This window comes from Podarcis bocagei, assembly GCF_964188305.1.
Source record: "Podarcis bocagei genome assembly, chromosome: 6".
Classification (NCBI taxonomy): Eukaryota; Metazoa; Chordata; class Lepidosauria; order Squamata; family Lacertidae; genus Podarcis; species Podarcis bocagei.
The window spans coordinates 73,303,464-73,329,414 of NC_138130.1; the positions used below are offsets into that span (position 1 = coordinate 73,303,464).

Sequence of the window (25,951 nt, forward strand, 5' to 3'; positions counted from 1 at the left end):
GTACACCAGTGTTCTATGAATCGCTCACTGATAAAATTATCTCTGAATGTCAACACAAGGCGTACAGTCTCAGCATTTGCTCATCAATGCTGCAATAATAGAAGTAGCTCTGAAAAAATGTTTCATTTTAACCGAGCGCTTGAGTTAATGCAGTGGAAGTGTTGGTAACCAGCTGGCAAAGATGAAATAATATTCTTTTACATATTATTCTGTCACTGAGAATTACCTTGCAGCAGATGATTTGCTTCAGTTTATGACCAGGGCTTTTGCATGCCACACATTTTCAGTATAAACCCCCTTCCTCCAATGTCATTGTTATTTTAAACTCTATTCTGTTGTCTTTGGCATATTAGATAATGTTCCGCAAGCAACTGTGTCCCCAGGATTGGATCACAAAGCCCTCAAAGTAAGTGACTTTGGCCATGTTTGGATGATCATATCTCGGCTTAACAAGCTGTGATGTAAATGAGCCTTTTGCTCACACCTGCAGCTCCCTCCTTTCTTGGCAATGTGACCAGTGAAAGCAGGAAGTTTACAGTGAACTGTGGTTTGGAAAGGCAGGATATACATTAATTAAGCTGAACAAGAAGTGCTTTTGTTTAACTGCTAATATATTGGGTAAGGGTCATATTTGCTTATTTGGTCTTGCTTCTTCTGATCATAGCTTGTGAATGTGTTTTTCAGAGCTCCTCAAGCACTTCTAAAATGAAGAAAATTTGCAAAAGGTGGGCATTTACATTTGTAATAATACTACAATATGGGGCCATATTCACTTTTTCTACACATACTAATAATAGTCATTAGTTTTTCCTAGTGGTACGAAACTATTCTATTGAAATTCTTAAAACAAGCATTGATCCTTTGCATAATGGAAAATGAACATATTTTTTCTTTTGTATAGGCCATGTATCCTCATCTTAGATTCCCTAAAGGCAAGTTCTGTGCAGAATACAGTTCAGGTCTTGAGAGAGTGAGTAAAGCTGTGTTTCATTTGATTCTGCTTTTTAACGGATAATTGTGTTTAAAGTGATATTGATCTAAGTCTGTTTTTATTGTATATACTGTGAGCAACCTGGTGCTCTTGTATTTTGAAGGAAGGATATGGTATTAAAACGGTATGTAATACAGAGTGTTGCTCTAATATTTTAGTATGTTCATTTCTATTTCTTATAGCCTTACTCTTATAGATCCCTGCAACCGAATCGATAAATGCTTGCATGTAATTTTGCTTTGTAAATCAAGACGAGAGACTGCATGTTTTGAACATTTTAAGTTGCACATTTCAACTGAAAATTACATTGCCAATAAGCAGCAGTGGACAGCCAACACAATCTGCTCCAGAACCAACACTGAGTAGACCCATAGACCTGGATAGCCCCCAGAATATCACATAATAAATAGTGTGCTAGCTTTCACGTTCCATCAAGCCAGGTGGAAAGGTGGGTGGGAAGCTCATGGAGTCTGATAACAAATAGGATCCATCTTAAGACCATGGCCAGATGTAGACTCCATGGCTTCAGCTTCAGTCAGGTTTTTTCCCCTGTCTGCCCCCTACGTAGCTCTGTTTGCCATCTAACCTAAAGAAGAGTTCTGGAGAACTCAATAGCTTGCATACTGTTTTGTGATACTGTATTTAGTTAGACCTAATAAAGATACTGGGGACCAGGGTGGCACTGTGGGTTAAACCACAGAGCCTAGGACTTGCCGATCAGAAGGTCGGCGGTTCAAATCCACGCAACGGGGTGAGCTCCTGTTGCTTGGCCCCTGCTCCTGCCAACATAGCAGTTTGAAAGCATGTCAAAGTGGAAGTAGATAAATAGGTACCGCTCCGGCGGGAAGGCAAACGGTGTTTCCGTGCGCTGCTCTGATTTGCCAGAAGTGGTTTAGTCATGCTGGCCACATGACCCAGAAGCTGTATGCCGGCTCCCTTGGCCAAAAAAGCGATATGAGCGCCGCAACCCCAGAGTCAGTCACGACTGGACCTAATGGTCAGGGGTCCCTTTACCTTTAATAAAGATACTGCCCTAATATTAAAATCAGTGTAACTCAAATCAACGATGGTTAGCTTTCCACATTGCCAAGAGGATATAAATGCAGCTAACTTAGGTTACAACTTACCAGGAAGTAATCCCCATTGGAACCTTTAGGGCTTACTTTAGCGTAGACATGTTTAGGATTGCAGTCTTAACCTGCATCCACCCACCGTATCTTTCTCTGTTTTTATTTCAGATATCTAGAAGCAGAGTGTGAAGCAAAACGCACATTTCGTGTGTTCGACAAATCAACAATGGTGGATTTCTGTCCGAGAGTCCCCAAGCAGCATAACAATAGCGACTGTGGAGTATATTTACTCCAATACGTGGAAACTTTTTTCCAGGTACAAAGCATTTCAGTGGTCCTTTGGGATGCTGTTTTAAATTTTCTGGATAGAACTTTCAAATCCTTCCATAGGCAACTTGAGGAATGGGAAGGCCGATTTATGGCTTCCAGTGCCTGCTTGGGGCGTGTGTGTGTGTGTGTAGTATTTTCATTCTTAGGTATTTTTGTTACTGCTTCTGGATATGTGTGGGGTTTTGTGATTTCTTGTCTCTTTGCAGGGGACTCTGATTATTCTGAATCCCCTTCCTGGTCTGCAGTTCTGGCATTCTATGAGAAAACTCTGAGCGAGCAACCCTTTTCATTTATTCATCTTACTTTAAATACTTATCTGTATGGATATGGATATAGATTCCAAAAGGATCCAAAGAGGCTTAAGAATAAAAAAAAGAACAGTAATAGAAATTATCATATTTTAGTGTCATAACACTAAAACAACGAAAGGAAATCAAGGAAATAATCAACACAGGCGTTTGCACCCAGGTTTTTATTAGCTTCATATTACAATAAGAGGACAAGGCTTGGGGAATCTTAAGAGGCAGAGCATAAACATCATTAAGTATCCATAATGTTTAGTAGTAGTTGGATGGGTGTGGACATCTCACCCCATGACCTACCAATATGGGCTTGCACTTGTTCTAGGCCAGGCATAGGCAAACTCGGCCCTCCAGATGTTTTGGGACTACAACTCCCATCATCCCTAGCTAACAGGACCAGTGGTCAGGGATGATGGGAGTTGTAGTGCCAAAACATCTGGAGGGCCGAGTTTGCCTATGCCTGTTCTAGGCAGCTCCTGAAAGTGCAGTTCTATCCAGCATTGTGCAACAGTTCTCGGAAGAGCAACAATGTACAAACTCATTCCACGCACCCCCTCCCTTTTTTTGCTCCAACTCATTGACAACATATGTTTGTCTTAATTATAGTTTAATACGAAGTGAACTGTGGGATTTTTTGCCAGGAGAGCAGGATATTTTGTGTCTTTGTGCCTTTTAAAATTAATGTAACACTACCCTTTTCTCTCTTTTAATCACCAGAATCCTATTGTTAACTTTGAACTTCCAATGCACCTGGAGCGGTGGTTCCCTCGCCAGATGGTGAGAAGCAAGCGGGAAGAAATTAGAGACTTAGTCTTGCAGCTTCACTTGCAGCAGCAGAGTGGCACCAAAAGCTAGCCTGAATTTCCTTCCGATTTTGCAAAAGAACTTTGTCCCAGGCGTACTGGAAATCCGATCGGCAGCGTTTGTGCTTCTATTCTTGCAGAGAAGAAAAACTGCAGATAAAATTGTGTGCATTTTATATCCAAGTTGATCTGTAGGTCAGGTCATTGTGAGAAAATGGAACTACAAAATGGCAATTATAACTTAAAGTAAATATTTGTGACATCGACCAATTTCATTTGGAATATAGAAGCAGCATAACTGGAATGTGCTGCAGAGATGGGAAAACATTTTAGCCCTAAAGGGTTCATTCCTAGTTTCCAGATACATCTGGAACTGTGTGAAACTACACGAAAGGGAGACATTAACAACCCATTTTAGGTAGGGATTCTTCCCATGTGATGTCTTAAAGTCATAGTGTGTGCTCTTGCAGACATCTCTCCCATGTCAAAAATGGTATTGTTAAACAGATGTTTATTCTGGTTGCTTTGAATAGGTCACAAATGCTACTGGTCTCAGTGGGTTTTTTTTTTATTCTGACATACCTTGCTCTTTCTTAGAAGTTGACATGCCTAAAACCTTGCTCTGTTACATTTTTGGAATTCAAGAGTGGAATGTAAAACCATTCCTGAAATTTAGAAAGAGATGTTCTTTTTTTTCTTTCTGTGTCTGACTTGATCACTTAAACCAGATTCAGAGCTGTAATCGTTCTCTGCTGTGCAGCAGTTAAACGAATGCTATGAATACTATGTATTTCACTATATATATATATAAGGCCATATGGTCTTCGCTGTACTGGATACAGTTGTAGCTTACATCTGACAGGGCATCACGCTGGCAAGAGTTGTTTTAGTGTTTCAGTAATTGTATTTGTGGGGAGTGGGGAGAGAAATGTGATTGTTAATCACTTGGGCTAAAATCCTGTTTTCACTTAGGGTGAAGCCCATGTAGCATAAGCAGGCATTTGCTTGTGCAAAGGGGCTTCTCCCTCTTGTGCAAAGGGGCTTCTCCCTCTTCTGCTTCCCCAGCCGCCCACTCTGGGACTCTGTGGCATAATTTGTGATATGTGGGTGGCAGGAACTGAAGGAGAAGAGAAACCGGAAGCCCCACTGCATTTCCATCGCACAATCAGGTGGGCACCATTGGTTGTCACCCTTACCTGCAAGTTAAGTCCCACAGAACACAATGGGACTTAGAACCAGGTAAGCATGCGCAGGGTTACGTTGTGAATAATGTAACCAAATTCTCTGGAAGGGAAAACTGCTGGTTTTAAAACAGGCACTGACTCAGTTATTTCAGAGACATAATATACTTTGAAAAGCTGAATGCTTGTGATTCCCCCAAGTACCTATACTTGTAGGAAGAGCTAATCATGCAAGAGGTTCAGCTGAAGTAAAAGTCATTTGTGTTACATTGTCAAATATTTAAATCTGGATTGATTATGTATTTGATAAGCTACAAGCACTGACTGAATAAATATAGTTCCTTTTTTCAGAAAGATGTGAGTTTTCTCACGGACATGCTTCTGCCATAATTCATAACAGAAGGAATAAGAGACCTGTTAGAGAAGGGGTTGTATATCATTACTGTGTTTAAAATTGTGTTTCAAACAACAGCGACCCAGAACTCCTATATTATAAACTAGAACCACCACCAATGACTTGGGACAAACAAGACAAAGCCCGGAAACTTGAAGTGAAAATTTCTTTTAAGCACAGAAATACTTGTTTCTTTGCATTGACTACTGAAATTGTAATGGCTATCAAGTACAAATACTTTTGAAGACTCGTGTCACATACCCTTTTTCCTGCATGAGATAAGGGGGCGGGGGAGAGACTACATACACTGCCAGTTGTGGACATGGTAAGATTGTGTATTTCGCTCTGATTACATGTATTGGAAATTTTGTTTCAAAATATCTGGAATCACAGCAAAATAGACATTTGATGTTGCCCTCAAATGTACATTTTCTGTATGCACATAGTAACTATCTTTCCCCCCCTTATTTTTAAGTATGTGTGAAGTGTGGCACTGAGCCAAAACAAGTGTCACAGAAAGAAGAAAAAGTTGCTTAGAAATTACTTTGCTAAGTATTTTCACTACAGCCAGTGGTTCCTAGCAGGGGCACTTGACACATATATTTCTTGTTTAATTGGATTTTCTGCTCACATTTCTGTTGAAAATACTTCCATGTCCTTTGCCATTCGAATGTGAATCGTCTTGGTGTAACTTTCATGGGGTTAACATGTTTCGTGTTCAGCCAGATCTTCATTTTTTCTCATATGAGCTCCACACTGTCTTTCTCTCATGTATTATTGACTTGCTTCATATCGATGAGAATACCAGAGGAAAGAAGAACCATCTCAGCCCTAGTATATATAGAGTACAAGGTGATAAAGCTTGCAGGGCTGTCTTCCCCCAGAATCTAAAGCATCTCAGTAAGAACCCAGCAGCAATAAATGCCTCCAAACTTATTTATTAATTAAGAATGGTCACATTGTTTATATTGAATGGCATATTGGAGTGGATGGGTGTTTAATTCTTATAAATTGTAATGTCTGTTTTAAGTTTCTTCCATAAAATTACCTGCCTGTTTTGGATCCTGAGTTCATTTGTATGTGTTTTTTTTTCAAATTAAAAGAAGCAGCCACTTTGTTAGAACATAATTGTTTGTTGCATTTTTTTTACCCTTCCATTCGCTCAGGATCATATACCGGGTTCCCTACCTCCTCTCTTATCTTCACAACAATCCTGTGAGGTAATAATTTGGCCAGCGTCACATGACTAAACTTTGGTGTCCCTGGCTGTCTCGTGAGACAATGGAAGAGTGTGCCTTCAGGGATGAAGACAAACTGTTGGAGAGTTACAGCGCCTGCTGTGGCTGTTGAGACCAGTACAAGAGAGGCATGCTTTGTTACAGCTGGGGCAGATGAAGGCGTGCGGTTGTTCTGATGCATGTCTACCAAGACATTATACCATATTGGCCACATATCTTACATGCATACAGTTAAGGGTTTTTTTCAGTTTTAAGTTCAGTTTGCCCCATTTTCCACATCAGTATGCAAACTTTAAAGTTCTGCATTCAATTGTCTAGAACAGGGGTCTGCAACCTTTAAGACAAAAAGAGCCACTTGGACCCGTTTCCAAAGAAAAAAAACTGGGAGCCGCAAAACTCGTCATTATAAAAATAACTTTTTTGTCACTTTTTTATTATTTCTTTGTTTGACCCCTCAGAATTACTCCTCCTCATAGAAATAAACGTTAAATTAACAAGTTACCTTTTTTTGTGTGTGTGTTCTTCACTCCCCTTCAAAACAGTGACCAGCATACATGCCCCCTTTCAATGCAGTGACCAGCGTACATGCCCCTTACAATGTAGCGGGCGGGCGGGAAGGTGACGTCGGGACAGTGCGTGACTAATGCATGCACCGCCCCCATGCGACGTCACAGCCAATACAGTGCCCGCCACAGTGGGGAGTGTTGGGGTGCACAATGCACCTCCTCCCCTTGCTAGTATCCACCCCAGAGCCGCAGCAAAGGTGTAAAAGCCACATGCGGCTCCGGAACCGCAGGTTACAGACCCCTGGTCTAGAAGGATTGTATGGACAGGCAGCAGCTCTCCAGAGTTTCAGGTGGGAATCTTTCCTAGCCTTACCTGGAAATCTCAGGGGATATGAACTGGGGATCTCTTCCATGCAAATCATGCCCCTTCCCCAAAATCATTCAGTGTCCTAAAGGCTACAAGCTGATGGTAAGAAGTGTACAGCCACTAGTTTAGGAGCCCTTGTGGAGAGTATATTAAATAGGTGTTTCCTGTGCAGAATATAGATTTTTATTTGCTATTCGGTTGTACAGTTGCTTTTGTTACAAGAAGAAGAAGGAAGAGTTTGGATTTGATATCCCGCTTTAATCACTACCCCAAGGAGTCTCAAAGCGGCTAACATTATCCTTTCCCTTCCTCCCCCACAACAAACACTCTGTGAGGTGAGTGGGGCTGAGAGACTTCAAAGAAGTGTGACTAGCCCAAAGTCACCCAGCAGCTGCATGTGAAGGAGCAGGGAAGCGAACCCTGTTCACCAGATTATGAGTCCACCGCTCTGAACCACTACACCACTCAGCCTCTGCCTTCATGGCTAACCAGTGCTAGAGAGCTGTGCCAATGCCTTTCCTGTAGCAAAATGCAGAGGTTGGGCAATATAAAGGCTGGGATTTCTCTCCAACCTGTGATGTCTTTTGTGCTGGTAGTTCCAGGGTATGAGTTTGGTGGGAGGTATTCTAGGTCAAGAATAGCCAACACAGTGCTTTCCTAATGTTGGACTATTGACTCCTATCATCCGTGACCACTGACAATTTTGGCTGAGGCTAATGGGAGCTGGGATTCCAACTCCATCTAAAATGCACCATGTTGGCTACTATTCTAGCTGGATTCAATGAGGCCCATAAGCATTACATTGTCTATCCCTGGTATTGTGCTGTGTATTCTGTGTTCTAGTTAGTTTTCATTTCCAGTATAGGCAGCAACCATTTTAGGCACATCCAATTGATATGCAGGCCCTTTGGGACCCGGAAGAGGGCACAACAGAAGTGGGGCAGGCCATGCTTATATGTGCTCTGCTGACCCATGGAACCCCCTGCCAAATAGTTGTCGTTTGTATGCACAATATGTGCATGTATAAAATACATGTTTTTGTTTAGTGCGATTATGCAAAACGGAAAGGATGAGAATCACTGTTTCTACTACCTAATACAGCAACAATAATTTTATTATTTATATGTTGCCCATCTGACTGGGTTCCCCCAGCCACTCTGGGCGGCTCCCAACAAAATCATAAAAACTCAACGAAACCTCAAACATTAAAAACTTCCCAGTACAGGGCTGCCTTCAGATGTCTTCTAAGTCATATAGTTTATCTGTTTGACACCTGATGGGAGGGTGTATTCTTTTTGCCCTGTCTCCACAAAACGGGTAGGGGTGGAGAAATTGCCAGGAAGAATAGACAGGACCTTGCATCAGCATTCCTGAGGGTTGTCACATGGCTAAAATGGATCAGTTGTGGTCTCTTATGACAATAGCAAAAGCACCCTCGAAAGAGAATCTCCAAGCAATGACCATGATGCTAACATAAGTTATTGTTTGGACAGCAAGCTGCTGCTGCTGCTTTTCTTTTAAGACAGTCAATGAAAATTGTTCTTAATTAAGTGTGAAAGGTACTGTCCTTGTGTGGACTGCCAGTTAACGACATGACAAGCTCTGGTAAATCTGGCTTAGCTGGCCGGCTTAAAACTGAAAAATTATCTCTCTGGTCTATTGGCTAACATCAAGGAGCCTCTTCTTCGCCGCCTCTTGTGATTCCCAAAATGAAAATGGAATAATTTCTTTTAACAAAACAATTGTAGACATTTGGGACTCACCTTTGTTGCAGAAATCAATCCTTTTTTTAATCCAAGACAATTACCAGTGACACCAGACCTTCTCTAAGAACAGACTGTTACTGGATGGTTAACACGTTCAGGTCAGCTAGCACTGCTAAAAAGGAACTTGGTTATTTTCCCTTTGCCTTTAAAAAAAAATTCCGAAAGAAATATGTGTGACTTTTATTGGAAGATCTACTTAGGAGTCTGGATATTCATATTGATTGAAGGGGAATTTCAAGCATTTGCAGGTAAGAAAATACTCCTGTTTTCTGCCATCCTCTGAACTGTCTTTGAATCTTATGTTTACAAAAAAAAAAAAAAAATGTTTTAGAGTGAGAGAAAATAGGGTTACATGTATACAGAGTCAGACCAATTTCAACAAGGTTTGTAGCTGGAAATTAGTAACGGGCCATTATATGTCCACATCTAGCATATTTCACTGAAATATATACATGCTGAGGTAATTGAAAAACTGAGTATCTGTTTTGCATTAATGTTAATGTAGCAACTTTTGTCGCAATAGGGCTTCACTCTACAATTAATAATGTTTCCCATCTCCCATACCATCTGCCTATAGATTTTCACCCACGAGGCTGCTATATGGTCTTTTAAGCAGTTACAGTTATCTATTCAGTTTGATATCACATAACACTTTTATATTGGCTGTAGTTGCTGCCTTTCAGTTACTGGACTGTTCAACTGTTTAGATACCCCCCCCCCCATCTAATTTTCCAAGTTAAAATGATTATTCCTGCACTTGTAGAAGCAAGTCATTTGAGGTGCATCACATGAATGAAAAAAAAATGTGATTGGTTCCCAGATACAAAATTTAATACAACATGACTTGAACACATCAGCCGTCCACTTGATAATAACTCCTTTGTGAAATTAGATACATAAATGGTGGCAGGTTTAATGTGTTTTTGTCTTCTGCTAGTTGCAGGATGTTGTAAACGGGTTTAAAATAAATTGCTGCAAGCCCTGTAACATGGAGTAATTTTGTCTTACAATGTGTGAGATGTGACACTTGATCACTGGTCTTCAACTGTTGGGTTGGGACCCACTTCAGAGTCACAGCCTGATCTAAGATGGGTCACAGCAGCTGTGCTACCAACTTACCAATATATAGTAAAGAAAAAAAGAAATGGCCCATCAAATATATTAAAGGTGGGTCCTCCTGGGTCTGCAAAAGTTGAAGACTTCTACACTAGTCCATGTCTCTGTGAGAAAGGACTTGGCAGAACATGATGTATCTACACCTAAGCAATGATATAATGTCATTGCAATAGGGTAAAGCAGTTGCATTTATATCTTCCTGGTGTAGCATTCACTCAGTACAACCAATATAACCTTAAAATATATTTGGGTGAAATGTAGAAAACAAACTTAGTGAAGATAGCCTCCTTTGAAATATAGACCATTATATGGTGTTGTCCATTATATTGGTGTGCTAAGTGAAAACAATAATGAACGAGTTAGATTTCTTTAGCTAGGCTTACACTGAAGATTTACTTTTTTATTTGCAACCACCTTAGAGTGACATAGTAAGAACAAGAGAATAATGGTGCATGTTGGATAGTTATTAAAATATAGCACCAAACAGGAAGGGCAGGAGCCAGAACCTTCTGTCTCTATTAGCACCTATGTTACTTGAATGAATATAGAAATAAGCATGCACAAAACAAATTAGTTTGGTTAAATGTTATGGATCAGATCCATACAAAGTTAATTGAACTTAGGTCTATTTAAATTATTGGGGCTTAAGCTGAGTCAGGATTGATTTGTGCCATTAATTTCAATGGGACTTTAGTTCAACTTATTGAGGATGATGTCCAATGTTCATCATACTCAGAGTAGACCCATTAATCTCAATGGGTCTGCTCTTGAGTACGATTAACAACTTTAGTCTAGATCCATCTCTGCATCTATTTATTTAACTGAAACTCAGTGGTATTGTGCAATATATGTGCAGCTACTTAAAGAGATTTGTTTGTGATGTAATTTTGCAGAAGAAACCTATTCAGCTACAGAGGACATAGAAGCCAAGGAACCTACATCAGATCTTCCACCAAATGGCTGGCGATCAGTTAGAAGCTTTCCCCAGTTTCCAGATTCTAAGCATCTTCTTGATTTCAGGGAATCTGAGAAATTCAGCAGACGCTTGTTGCGAAGAAAGAGATCAATTTTCTTTCCTACTGGAGTTAAAGTGTGTCCAGATGAGCCTATTGAGCAGGCTATTGCTAACCATCTGAAATACTTCAAACTCAGAGGTAAGTGAGTGTTGGAAGGCGGAGACCAACTTTCTTGCAAATCAGTGCATTTAGTAGGGAGGCGAACCCTAGATGTCTGGTGAATAACTGATCAAAAAACTGAATTAAAAGTTTCAAGAAGTTTCTTGAGACTTCTGATCAATTAGATACATGTGCAAACCTATTTGTCTCCGAGAATTGTGAGCTTACTAAAAGAGGCCAATGCATGCTTATCAAGGAAATGATGTCATAAAATATGTAAAGATAGTGAGTTTAGACCCATCCCTGCAAGAAGACAATAGACAAGATCATAGATACAGATAGAAACTGTACAAGCATTGGAAATGTTCAGGCTAGGCTCAAAGTCTTTATGAGTATGTGGGTGTTTAAGGTTAACATGTTTGCTATGGCTAGAGATGTAACCAGTTTGGAGGTGGTTTGTGATCATACTGTTGCTGTAAAGTGTACAAAATATCAGGGTCCACTGTGAAAGGCCTTTGCAAGACTAAGTAAGCTGTATTTACGTGGCAAACGTCAGGCATGCAAGAGCATTTTTGAAGTTCCCTTTGCTAAAATCAAACCCCTCACCATGCCGCCCAATATGTCACTTGTACAGATCAGAGAAGTTTCAGAGGCAACCCATAATGCACTGCCAGCTTTTGAGAGGGTAAAATGCAATTGAGTACACATTGAAATATGAGAGCAGACCTCAACAAGCTTTATTTTAGCTCACATCTCGGTGACAATTGGTCTTCTGCGCCTGCCTGTGTGAAATTGGCCTTTGCTCTAAATATTTGTTCCCTGAGCAAGGGGTACTATTTAGAGAGGAGCACGGGGGGGGGGGGAATCCATTTGCTCTTGAATTTCAGGCCACATAACATTATTTGTCAAAAGCTCCTATTTGCAGGGTTATTTCCCTCTAACATTTCGGATATCAAATTATGGACACTCCCATGTACTTACGGTTAGCATGTTTAAGATATGTGTTCTTTGCAAAATTCTAGTATGAAATGGCATGATCTAAACCTCCTGCCCTCATACATTGGGATGTATTCATGAGATCCCATGCTTCTCTAGATTTTGCAGTGCAGTTCTTGACACAAAAAGCATACCAAAATGTGCTTTAAAATTCATTTTTTGAAAAATGCGTATTTTGTGGGGAATGCATTCAAAATGGGTAACATAAACAAAACCACAAGGAATCATTATGACTGTAGGAAAGTATATTGAACAAAGTTCCTCACTCAACATTGGGTTTTTAATCGAAGGAGGATTGTACAGTCTAGCATTTGAACTATGCACCTTTCACCTCCTATCAGTCCTCTTTCTCTGCCACTACTATTAGATAAGCTTAAGGATGCTGACAAGGTTTTCCTTTCTTGCATAGAGGAATGCCTTGCTATGAGTGGGGAAGGTTAGAGGGAGGCTCCTCTAAGAGCCTTTCTGCATCAGGCCAAAAGCCCATTTAGTCCAGCATCTTGTTCTCACAGTGACCAATCGAGATGCCTTTGAGAAGCCTGCAAGCAAGACCTGAGCAGAGCAGCATTCTCCTCACTTGTGAGTACCAGGCAACTGGTACTGCATCTGATATTGGAGGTAGAATGTAGCCAATGTGGCTAGCAACCATTGACAGCTGTATCCTCCCATTAATTTGCCTATTCCTCTTTTAAAGCCATCCTAGCACGTGGCTGGCACTACCACTTTATGGGAGCAAATTCCATAGTTCTAGTTTTGCGCTGTATGATGCGGTGCTTTATTTTGTCTGCCTGAAATCTTACAGCATTCAGCTTCACTCGATGCCCTCATGTTCTAGAACTAAGAGGGAGTAAAAACTGTTTATGCACTCCTCTTACCTTAACTTTTCATCTTAGGTGAATCATTCCATCCCCTTCTCCTTCTGCGTACACTCTGTACCTTTAAAGTATCTCTCATTCTTTCCCTCAAAGAATTCCAGGCACTGTTGTCTACCCCTCACAGAGTTACAGTTCCCAGCATTCTTTAACATCCACCCACACACGCAGTCAAGAGCTAGAGGATTCATATGTGCTGCCAGAAAAGTTAATCTTATTGGTTTAAAATTTCTAATTTAAGCAACCCACCCCCTTAAAGCTGGCAATTGTAGAGGCATCCCGCATTAATTTTTTCACTACCCTCTTGAGTAACCAACAATTGCACATTTGTCTGTGGGGTTTTAAAAGAAGATAGTTTGCCTGAGTCAATATACTACTAGTTGCTGTACATGATTCAACCCTTAAGAAGTACAAATGGGATTATGGCTGGATTACATCTGAGCACCGCTCATTTACACAAATGACCAAGCAAGCTACGCCACCCCCTTTGTAAGCATCCCATACCTGTCATGTGCTGTCCCTCCAGTTAACCTAGCAAATCCCTTTCTATAGAATGAGACGTAATAGGCTAAATCACTCTTACTGCTGGGAAAGATAAATAGCTCTTGGAACAATAAAACCCATGCCAAACGAGCGCTTCCTGAAAACAATCATGCCTCTTGTAAGAAACAAAATCTTGTGAGAATTTTTCAGTCGTACAGTTTCAGAAAGAGAATGTAATAAAAGCATTTGGTAGAAACAACAATATTTATAACAGAAAACTATTCTCAAATAAGGTACTCATAGATGTAAAGATGAAAAAGAACAGGTCACAGAAGAGTTCAGGATCGATGAGAGGGAGTTGTATTATACATCCTTGATGAGTGTCATGGGCACTCTCCAATAGGTGCTTGTGATTCTTGCAGAAACATATTTCAAATAGTACTCCAATTTTTGATTGCCTTAATAGCTGGGGGAAAAAATCATATTTTCCTATTGACTATACTGAGGTTTGAGTAATGGGCAAAATGTAGTATCTGAAACAGAAGCTTGTCATGCCAATGAAAAACAACTTCACATTTCCCATGTGAAAGTCCTCATCTACTGTAGTAGATGTACAGTAGACTTTAGACTGTTTATTTCAGCCCAACAAAGTCAATTTATATAGCTTGTACCAACATGTTGACTTTTACATTGCTAACTTTTTTGTAAACTGCTTTGAGGTCTTATTACAATCAAGCAGTATATAAATTTTGTTAAAGAGATAAATAAATACTGAAAATCTAGGCTGTTCAAAGGGATCCAGCTGCAATAGATGCTTTAGCTATCCATTATTAGCCAATATGTGAGACAAGTTGCTGCAAAATCAGCTTTAGGGTTTACTAATCCTGGCCAGGGTTTGTGCATGTGTGGGTGGTGTGGGTGTTGCTTTTGGACCAGCTGCTGACAGAGGAAGATGCAAAGCCAGCTCCTTTTCTTCCTCTGCTGTTTTTCAAGCTTTACATCAGATATGAGGAATCCAAGGCCTCTCCAAATATTGTTGGACTTCAACTCACATCAACCCCAGCCACTATGGCCGGCGGTCAGGGGTGATGGAAGCTGGAGTCTAACGACATTTGGAGGGTCGCAATCTCCCAAACCCTGCTTTAGGTGCACAGAAAGAGTATGAGCTAGGCTTGAACCCCTGACCCACTGAAACCCACCGGTTTTCCCCTCAGAGCTGCTCAAATGCATTCTGTGGCCTGGAGGCCCTACTCAGGCACCAGTATGTTTTATTTCAACAGCTGATAGAGCTGATTGATACCTACCTCTTGTTGACTATATACAGTGGTACCTCAGGTTACATACGCTTCAGGTTCCATGCGCTTCAGGTTACAGACTCCGCTAACCCAGAAATACTACCTCCGTTTAAGAACTTTGCTTCAGGATGAGAACAGAAATCGTGCTCCAGCGGCGCGACAGCAGCGGGAGGCCCCATAAGCTAAAGTGGTGCTTCAGGTTAAGAACAGTTTCAAGTTAAGAATGAATTAAGTCCACTGTATGTCCAACCACCCGAGCAGAATGCTACAGAAGTTTACTCAGCACCTTAGGTTCAAAATATGCTTCTGTGTTGAACTGGTTGTGGTTTTCATGATACCACACAACTCTCTTTAAGGTGGGGTTCAGTGGTTTGCAAAAATCACAGACTGCTGGTAAGCAGGGAAGTGGCTAATTGCACCTCTTTCAACCATGCTAATGCTTTAAACATCCTTAGAGTAATAAGATTCTCTTTCATATTTCAATATTGCTCAGTGTGCACAATAAGAATTTCTATCGATAACGTGCTTCGTTTTCCCGTGTGGTGGAAGCATATAAGTCTGGTTTTTGTGGGTTTCCCTGGCACAGCAGAAGGTGCACTGACTTCCTGAAGCTTTATCCTTTCTGTCCACCAGAGAGGACATACCTTGCTAAGTTCATGTTTCGCTAATGCAATAAGAACCTACAGATGGTGCCGAGCTTTTGAGACTGGACTCAGTGGGGTGGCTGCTGTCACACTAACTAACTGGAAGGACGGATATTAAATCCCTAAGCTAGCAAGAGCTGATTGAGGCAGTTAAAAGGAAGAACAGCTTGCATTCAGATACCGTAGCCTTGCCTAATTCATTTTTTAAATGAAACCTCAATTAAAAGGGGATGAGGCATCGTAATCAAGAGGACTAGGAGCATGAAACTATTAAAGAAAACAACAGGGGTCCTTAGCAAGAAAATTGGCCTGTGTTAAATAAAATTGCCATTAATTAACATTTGCAATTACTGCAAGTGTCAGAGTAGCCAGACCATTGTCTGTTGGCATTTGAAAACTTAGTAGAAGCAGACACCAGTCCTTTACTACAGTCTTCTCTTCACCTCCATATCATTCCCTTTTTCCTGCACTCAGTGCCCTGTTTGCCCATATTGCTCCCTCCCCGCAAGACGAACTGGATCACTTGCTAGAATTGTAAACAGATGAAGCCAAATATTATTTAGTGTTCTTATATTGTTCTTTCTCCAAACCTTTATTAGGCATTGCAGATATAAACCACCTTAAAGCATCCATATACAAAAAAATTAAAATATATACAAAGAAACAGCCATATAAGACATGTTGTTGTTTAGTCGTGTCTGACTCTTCGTGACCCCATGGACCAGAGCACACCGGGCACTCCTGTCTTCCACTGCCTCCCGCAGTTTGGTCAAACTCATGCTGGTAGCTTCGAGAACACTGTCCAACCATCTCATCTTCTGTCGTCCCCTTCTCCTTGTGCCTTCCATCTTTCCCAACATCAGGGTCTTTTCCAGGGAGTCTTCTCTTCTCATGAGGTGGCCAAAGTATTGGAGCTTCAACTTCAGGATCTGTCCTTCCTGTGAGCACTCAGTGAGCACTCATATACTGTAGTAATTTCTGTTCTTGTTAGATGAGCTTTGGGCTGCATGCACATTACTGCTGTAAAATGCATTTTGTTGTTCTTTTTCTCAATTTGGATCAAAGCTGTTTGGGGGGAAAGCCCATCAAAATGCAGTATTTCATAAGAAGCAAGAGGATAGATATTAGATGAATGTGGATTGTGGCTAATGTCATGCGTACATCGCTTCCCAAAAGAGAAGTCAGAGTGCACTTGATGCAGAGTAAACAGGGGTGTGTTTAAAGCCTTGGTTTCCCAAACTTTTCTGGTGGACTATTCCCACACACTGAAGCCCTGTTCTCTACCTGTCTTTCTTTAATTATTGTCACAACATACTCCCCCCCCCCCGATGATTGAAAATTGCCGCTGTTCAGTATAGAACCAAACATGAGACACCTTGGAAAGGAGGTGCTGGTGTTGAGCAAGACTATTTCTTGAAGGTAGTGCTACTTCCGCTGTGAAGGTGAGGAGATCAGAGCCCCTGTACTTTTTAGGATTTGTGTAGTGGATGACATCATTTTAGGAGGTGCCTCATTATGCCGCTTGCTCTCCCCTTCCTTGGCCTTCAGCCCCAAAGTCTGGCCCTGATGGTATCATTGCATCAGCATTAGCGCTGAAAGAAAATTTAGAGAATATCAAAATGTTCCTGAACATGTTACTTGCAAACTGTTGCATTTGTATTCTCCTCTACCATTAATGATATTGTTGGTTTGAGGGATATATATATATATGGGGGGGTAATAATGATTTTATTAAGGTTTGGTTTCTGTGGTTTCATATTGCCACAGAGTTCAGCCACAAGAGTAATTTTTGAACAGTGTCCCATGAAGTTAAATCCCAAAAGCAAGTTTTTTAAAATAAGTGTTTAAAATGAAAAACCTCCAGTTTCTGAAATGCCAGATTTTGAAGTTGTATTTCAGTTCTACTCTTCAGCTATTGCAACTCAAATTTGCCTGTGATGTATCAGTCTCAGTGCGACAAAAATATAGCTTTCAAATAGGAAGCCACAGTCCCTCCTCAAATGCCAATATAAAGAGCACCTATTTCAAACACTACTTCAATCTATAATCTCCTACAGGAAATTTATTGCAGTTGCCAAACCCATCTACAACAGGCCCAAGTCATCTGTCTGGAGGTCGAGTTAATGAAAAAAGTCTGTTTATAACTGCTTAATAAGGAAGAAGAGTGTGGCATTTATCGACTCATCGTTATGTGAGCTACATTTAGCACATACCAAAGATTACAGAAATAACAATAATAAATTACTAATACATGACTGACTTGATGCAGACAGTAAAGATGTAATGTAAATGTCTATGTTTATTTAAAATAAAATAAAATGGTATAAGCTAATTTCAAAAGCTCCTTATCTTTAGGGAAAATAGGAAGGAAAAGCACAATTGATGTAAATGAACATAAAAATATAGGCGGTATAATTTTTTGTGTTGAATAAAATTTGGGTTTTATGGTCGTTGATACTATAATGGCTTGCACTGTCTTTGAAATTAAGTCCAGGGAGTATCCAGCATAGAGTTGTCCCAACCCCCACCTTTCTAAGCTGATTGACGAAAACCACTTTCCTGAGACTAGTTCAAGGTCATCCTTTTCTGCCAGGGCCTGCTTCTGCCTCTTAAGACTTTCACTGAAACAAACCCCATCCCACTTGTCCTCCCTTCTCTGTGTAACCTCGGAACAAGGTTGTGGCTAGCATGCTGGAATGTTGGTACAGTGGTACCTCGGGTTAAGAACTTAATTCGTTCTGGAGGTCCGTTCTTAACCTGAAACTTCTTAACCACTTCAGCTAACAGGGCCTCCCACTGCCACCGCGTGATTTCTGTTCTCATCCTGAAGCAAAGTTCTTAACCCGAGGTACTATTTCTGGGTTAGCAGAGTCGGTAACTGAAGCATCTGTAACCTGAAGCGTCTGTAACCCGAGGTACCACTGTACTTGATTTTTGTAGGCTAAATCCTCTTCATTCTCCCCACCCTTCCAATTTCTCCCCCTCTTTCCCCTAAGCAACAAGAAAGAACCTTCCTCTTTCTTTTTTTAATCTTAGGTTGCAGAGCATAATGCGACCAACTATAATGTGCTCAAATGAATGACGGAAGGGGTAGGTAGAGGTGGGGGAGAGAGAGCTTTGCAGTTACAAACTGCAGAGCTAACAAGAGCCTGCTAGGAGAGCATTTCAGTGCTGATTGCTGCTGCAGTTTCATTCCCTTCTCACTACGCTCCTGTAGCCACTGGACAACTCTGATCCATTCTGCTGAGAAGTGCAAGAGGAATATTTCAATGGCTGTACCTGGAATCTCTAGAGTAATTCTGTCCTCCCTCTCCAGAAAGGCATGTAGGAAGCATTCATGGGGGCCACCCCTTTTTATCCTTGCAACAGTTCTACTAGGTAAGTTAGGCAGAAATGTGGTGGACTGGCCCAAGCTCTGAATTAGACGATCTGTGCTCCCCAATCCAAATCCCGCACACTGAATATAGGTCCTGATGCTAGCCGTTGTTAACGTGAGAAAACAACTTTGCAGCCCCCCGTTTCCAGGGGCTGAGCGACCTTCTAGATTAGAATGGCAGGAAGTAGTAGTGAGGCTGTATCAGGAAGGTGGAACCACTAAAAACCAGGTTTACCCCCCTCACAAAAGTGATCCAACCCACCATTGTATTTGAAGCATGGTCTCTATGCTCAGAGGCAGTATACTGCTGCTCCGAAATGAATTTTTTATAATAAAAGTTAACAATTCAATGAATGAAGAGGTGTAAGACCTGGAATGGGATTCAACTGTGGCAACCCACCAGCGCAGCAGCTACACTGCTAGGAAGAGCCCTGTTCTAGCACAGGGCAATAAAATAAAAAAGGTAAAGGACCCCTGGATGGTGAAGTCCAGTCAAAGGCCACTATGGGGTTGCAGCGCTCATCTCGCTTTCAGGCTGAGGGAGCTGGCGTTTGTCCACAGACAGCTTTCCAGGTCATGTGGCCAGCATGACTAAACCACTTCTGGTGTAACAGGAACCAGAGCGCACAGAAATGCTGTTTACCTTCCCGCCACAGCGGTACCTATTTATCTACTTGCATTGGCGTGCTTTCGAACTGCTAGGTTGGCAGGAGCTGGGACAGAGCAATGGGAGCTCACGCTGTCATGCGGATTCAAATCACCGACCTCCTGATCGGCAAGCCCAAGAGGCTCAGTGGTTTAGACTACAGCGCCACCCACGTCCTATAGGGCTATAGCTGGATCCAACAGGCAGCTTGGGCCAGCTGAAGTGTTCTGCTGTTTTAACCGATCATGCACTGTTTTGTACTGTTATGCTACTTCTGCTTGCATAACAAACATATATTGCACAGCAGTGTCTGCTTTCCCACTTCTTGCAGTAAAAGACAATGGATTTTACCCCTGGACATCCTCCCCCCAGCTGAAAACAGGATGTGAGACTAGATGAGTGGTCTGATCAAGCAGATCAATCATAGAATTGGGAGTTGGGAGAAATCTTAGACGTCTTCTTGTCCAGCCCTCCCTGCTCAGTGCAGGATCTGCAATGCATTATGGGACTTACGTTATCCCTGAGAGATGGTTGCCCAGCATCTGCTTAAATACCTCCAGTGAACGAGTGATCACTACCTCTCAAGGTTGTCTGTTTCATTGCTGAACAGTTTTTACCATTAGGAACTTTCTCCTAACGTTTGGGTGAACTGTTTCCTCGCAGTTTCTGCTCACTGGGGCTATTCTTGCCTCCCAGAGCAACCAAGTTCAAGTCTGTTTCATTGTCTGCATGACAACCTGTGATGGTAGTGCACAATAATAATACTTTTAATTTTTTCTTTTGCAGTGTGCCAGGAAGCAGTATGGGAAGTCTTCAAAACATTCTGGGATAGGCTCCCAGGACACGAAGAGTACCAAAATTGGCTGCATCTCTGTGAAGAAGAAACTATGAGTATATTTGAGATGGGCACCAACTTCAGCCAGTCTGAGGAGCATCAAAGCCTCATAATGAAGGTAGGTAAGGGAACAGATTAAAAATCTCTCAGCCGGAAGCCTTTGACTAGTAAGAAAGACCAAAATGTTATTTTGCTGGTTCGACTTTTATTAAACGCCTTGAAATGGAAGTAGTTCACACAATTAAATTCCAGTAATGCTTGCTTAGCTTTCTGAAGTTTTACAAAGATGTCTTTCCTCTTTAGCTTATTGCTTATTATTATTATTATTATTATTAGTAGTAGTAGTATACCTCCCTATACACAAATCCCCCCCCCCCAAAAAAACTGGCTTCACAAATGCCAGGACTAACAATCCGCAAACTGGTCTGTTTCTGTTCCCCAATGTTTTTATATTGATTTTTGTTATTTTTGTGCTGTTTCAATATTGATTTATGTATTAAAAATTATTGTTGCCAAAAGATACATAACCAAAGCAAAGGAGAAGATCCCCAATTATGGGGTGAAGGAGCCTAAGCCATCTAATGAAGATTTTGGAGATACTGGGTAGAATTCAATGTTGCTTGTATATTGTATTTTTTTGCATTACAATTTGAATTCCATAGAATTCACATTGTCCTACAGCATAAGAAGTAAAAGCAATAAAGTGCAATTAAAATCAATGTGAGTATTTAATGCAATGGATATGCTCCCATCTTCAACCATCTTCAGCCATGCAGGGGACCACCTGAGTGATGTTCACAGTCAGTCCACTGATTTGTTTGCCACTCTGGGCAGCTTGTAACAAAGATTAAAAACTTTAAAAACTTCCCTGAAGAGGGCTGCCTTCAGATGTCTTCTAAATGTCAGGTAGTTGTTTATCTCTTTGACATCTGATGGGAGGGTGTTCCACAGGGCGGGCGCCGCTACCAAAAAGGCCCTCTGCCTGGTTGCCTGTAGATTTGCTTCTCACAGTGAGGGAACCACCAGAAGGCCCTTGGTGCTGGACCTCAGTGTCCAGGCAGAATGATGGGGGTGGAGACGCTCCTTCAGGTATACTGGGCTGAGAGTGTTTAGGGCTTTAAAGGTCAACACCAACACTTTGAATTGTGCTCGGAAACGTACTGGCTTAGCACTATGTGTGAACCTGGGTGGGGATAAATAATCCAAGCTGGTTTGAATCATCTGTACCTAATTTGCCTTTCAGGCACCTTCAGACAATAAGCTATTCTTGTTTTCTGGCATAGCATGCTTGGGTTGATCTATGGGGAATAGAGACAAATTGGTTTAGGGATTGTTGGTCCTGGCATTTAGACAAAGGTTCAAACTTAACAGGTTTTGTGGTTGCTTCCAACTCTGATTCCATGCTTTTGCTATTCCACTAAGTTTTTCCACTTACTTCTTAGTGCTCAAAAAACAATAATTCTAAGTGCCTTGTGTGGCAAGGAAGTAAAGAAAAGGTAAAGCTTACCTTCCAGTCAGCTACATTTGTAAGAAAAATAATGTTATGACATTATCCGGATTTGCAAAGTGATAGCATGGCATGCAAAGGGGGATATTTTTTTTAATCAATTTTTGCATGTGTCCAAAAGCCTAACCAAAGAATTAGTAATATTTGGCAGTGATTTGAAGTTCTTCCAAAGGGTTATACTAACCAGCCCACTTTCTCATCAGCCAATGCAAAACTTGCTTCTATCCACCACCCAATCATTGGCTGAGCTAGCATTGGGTGGGTGTGGGACATGGCATGCATAAACTGAGGGTGGGGGGGAGAAGACTGGTGCTTTTTTCAATGGGAACATTTTGGTGACGTTCTAATGTTATTTGGGCTAACACAGAGCCCAGGAATGAAACTGGGTAGGGAGGGGTGGAAGGCTACCTAGCCATAGATCTCAGCACCAAACTAAGATATGAGCATGTGGGCATTATATTAAATAGAAATATTCATTATTATGACAACACATCACTAACTACTGAAGTTTTTTGTTTTTTTTGCATTTTGAAAAGAGTTAATATTTTTAATAGCATGATCGGTATGTATATTACAGCTCCTTGGATATTTGTAGCTCACAGAAATATTTAATCACGTATCTTCAATGTTCAGATGCGCAAGATTAAAGTAATACGGGATCAGAAAGGGGATTCCCTAATCCTTAGAGGATTTATTGTCAAAGAACATATTGCAGGAGGAGTTAGCAGCCAGCAGTTCTATTTAGCTGATTGCAGCCTCCGGGAGCTTGTGACCAGGACTTGTAAATAGGGGTTTTTGCTGGGGTGTTTTGAAGGGGAGGCCCAGAGTGCTGTCTCGTGGTGTACCTAGGACCAAGAGACATGGATGGCAAGGGAGCAGCTTCAGTGACTTGCAACATCTGTACTATGTTTGTCTTCCTGCGTGAGAGTACACAAATCCACACCTGCAGTAAGTGCAAGCCTTCTTGGAAGAGAAAGTACGGCAACTTGAGGTCCACCTACCCACACTTTGAGCTGCTGGGCATGACGAGGAAATTAGTGATAGAGCAGAGTGGACTGTCCTGAAACTGCGATGCACGTGGGGTGCCCCTAGAGAGGAGGGAGATAACCCATTGCAAGAGATAAATCCTCGGAGGAATGTGGCACACCAAAGCAGGACTGTTGGGCGCCATGTTACTGGAGCTGCAGAATCGATTCCATGCCCTCACCCCAGACACTGATTCTGGGCCAATGGAGCAAGGACAGTGGTTGTAGACCTCAGAATATACCCAGGTGGCTGTGGAAGGTACAATGTACAGAATGATTCCTGCTACTCCCCTAGGAGGAAGAAAGATGTGGTGGTAGGTGACACCCTACTGCCTGGCTGACAATTTCATTTCCCAGAAGGTAGAAGAACCAACAAGGGGATTATCTATCTATCCTCACCAACAGGGAGGAACTGATCAACGAAGTGGAAGTACTGGGAAACTTGGGAGGAAGTGATTATGTACTCTTGGGCTTCATGATACAGAGGCAAGGGAAAGTTGAGTGTAGTCAGACATGCACTCTGGACTTTAATAAGGCTGATTTCAAAAAGCTTAAGGAACTACTGGGTGATGGTCAGAAATAAAGTGGTACCTCAGTTTACGAACTTAATCCGTTCTGGAAGTCCGTTCTTAAACTGAAACCATTCTTAAACCAAGGCGCGCTTTCCCTAATGAGGCCTGCCGCCGCCGGTGCCCTTCCACTGTTCGGCTTCTGTTCTTATACCGAGGTAAAGTTTGAAAACTGGGACACTATTTCCGATTTTGCAGAGTTCGTATATCGAAACATTCGTAAATAGGGCTGTTCTTAAACCGAGGTACCACTGTACTCAAAGAGGAAGGAGTATAAGATAGATGGGAATTTCTTAAAGGTGTAATATTGTAGCTACGAAGGCAGAAAATTCCAACAATAAAGAAAAGTGGGAGGCATCTAAAGAAGCCAGCGTGACTGCCTAAAGAGCTTACAGATGAGCTGAGATTTAGGAAGGGCATGTAAAAGAAATGGAAGAAAGGGGAAATCACAAAGGAAGACAATGACAAGTTGCCAACAGTTATAGGGAGAAGGTCAGGTGAACCAAAGCTGAGAATGAGCTCAGACATGCAAGAGAGGTTAAAAATAATTTTAAAAGGTTTATTTGGTTATTTTCAAAGCAAGAGAAAGAACAAGCAGGTGATAGGTTCTCTGTATAGAGAAGTCAGAGAAATGCTATTGGGTGACAGAGAGAAGGTGGAATTGCTCAACACCTACTTTGCCTCTGTCTTCACCCAATAGGAAAACAGTGCCCAACCTGTTGGTACTGCAGCCCAATATAGGAAAAGTGGGTAGTAAAGGAACACTTAGCTACGTTAAATGAATTCAAATCTCCAGGGCCTGATGAGCTGCACCCAAGGATACTAAAGGAGCTTGTGGATGTAATCTCAAAGCCTCTATAATCTTTGAGAATTCTTGGAGAACAGGTGAGGTCCCTGCAAACCGGAGGCAGGCAAATGTTGTGCCCATCTTCAAAAAGGAGAAAAAAGAAGACCTGGGTAACTCCTGAGTGGTCAGCTTGATGTCCATACCAGGAAAGGACCTAGAACAGATAATTTAATGGATGGTATGTGAGCTCTTCGAAAAGGATGCTGTGGTTATTAAGACCCAGCATGGATTTCTCAAAAACAAGTAATGCAAAATGAATCTCATTTCTTTCTTTATTATTTTTAATAGAGTTACAAGCTTTGGAGGATGAGGGGATCAGGGGAATACTGTGGATGTAGTATATCTTAATTTCATTAAGGCTTTTGACAAAGTCCCCCATGATATTCTTGCAGATGAACTGGTAAAATGTGGAATGGACGAGTTACCTGTTAAGTGGATTTGTAGCTAGTTGACTGACCCAAACCCAAAGTGTTCTCACTAATGGTTCCTCATCATCCTGGAAAAAAGTGACAAGTGAGGTGCTGCAGGGTTCTGTCCTGGGCCCCTTGTTGTTCAGCATCTTTAAGAAGGATATTAACAAACTGGAATGTGTGCAGAGGAGAACAACCAATATGGTTCTGCAAGGTTCTGGAAACCAAGCTTTCTAAGGAACAGTTGAGGGAGTTGGGTATGTTTCACCTGGAGAAGCGGAGGCTGGGAGGGGGTATGATAGTCATCTTCAAATATCTAAAGGTCTGTCGCAAGGAAGATGCAGCAAGCTTGGAAGGTGTTTGACTCTCCTTCATTGGCAGTTTTGAAGCAGAGGCTGGATGGCCATCATGGATGATTTAGTTGAGATTCCTGCATTGCGGAAGGTTGAACTAGACGGCCCTCAGGGTCCCTTCTAATTTCAAACCCCTTTGGTGTGGCAGTTTTAAGTAAAGATCAAACTAAATTAATGTTAGTGTTTGGAATTTAACCCTTGATTATTAATATGTAGTTCCGGTAGGGGTATTACCCAAACGACTGCTGTAGGAAATGGCAGCCCTCTTTCTTGTTCCCTCCTTTGCCTACCTTATATTGAGTTCAATTTCCCTTATGTTCTGGTATCATTCTGCTGAGTGTGTCCCTACAGAAGCCTATGGAGAAAACTGGGGGAAGAGAGACAAACATTGTAGTGATGTCAGAGTATATGGTACATTGAATTAGATATTTCAAATAGAGATGCGGAGAATGCAACGTAGAGTTTTGCATTTTTTGCAATGCAGTGGCGGTTTTGCATTTTTTTGTAATGTATAGTTCTATCCTTAGTTACGTACAGTTCCACCAGAACTTGAAATAAGCAAATGAAATGGCTTTTCTTCTCCATTCCATATGGTTTCTTGGGTTTTATTGTGCCTCTTTCAAGAATGTTTGTTCTTGAACTATATTGTGTTTGGTTTCCTGGCTTGTCCACTCTCTGCCTAGTGATGCACACTCACTGCATTTTATTCATACACAGTACAATAAGTTTGGGTTCAATATCTTGAGACAAGAATTAACATGGTGGTTTTATTAATTAGCAGAAAACAACAGCCAGTTTTCTGCTGGAGTTTCTTCAAATCCACCTTCACACCATTCGAAAGGGATCATCTCTAAACTCTCTCCATAATGTTTATTGTAAGGAAATGTCTCTAAAGTACTCCAGTCACTGCACCC

The 25,951-nt window shown here is 41.4% G+C and overlaps 2 protein-coding genes across 8 annotated transcripts in view; both read left to right on the forward strand.

Annotated features, from left to right (window-relative positions):
- Positions 1-3,672, forward strand: part of SENP7 (SUMO specific peptidase 7) — a 35,668-nt gene extending 31,996 nt beyond the window's left edge. For 6 of the 7 annotated variants that reach the window (XM_081198926.1, XM_081198927.1, XM_081198929.1 and 3 more), the window contains 5 exons: positions 354-406; positions 685-725; positions 902-970; positions 2,230-2,377; positions 3,411-3,672. In XM_081198926.1, coding sequence (XP_081055052.1) covers positions 354-406; positions 685-725; positions 902-970; positions 2,230-2,377; positions 3,411-3,548 — 449 coding nt within the window. In that variant the 3' untranslated portion in view covers positions 3,549-3,672. The remainder of the gene's footprint in view (positions 1-353; positions 407-684; positions 726-901; positions 971-2,229; positions 2,378-3,410) is intronic. The other variant, XR_014009406.1, reaches the window with a different exon arrangement.
- Positions 3,673-8,774: 5,102 nt separating this feature from the next.
- Positions 8,775-25,951, forward strand: part of IMPG2 (interphotoreceptor matrix proteoglycan 2) — a gene marked incomplete at its 5' end in the record, with an annotated part of 60,265 nt that continues 43,088 nt past the window's right edge. The window contains 3 exons of the mRNA XM_081196956.1: positions 8,775-8,787; positions 10,958-11,218; positions 20,278-20,444. Of these exons, the coding sequence (XP_081053082.1) occupies positions 8,775-8,787; positions 10,958-11,218; positions 20,278-20,444 (441 nt within the window). The remainder of the gene's footprint in view (positions 8,788-10,957; positions 11,219-20,277; positions 20,445-25,951) is intronic.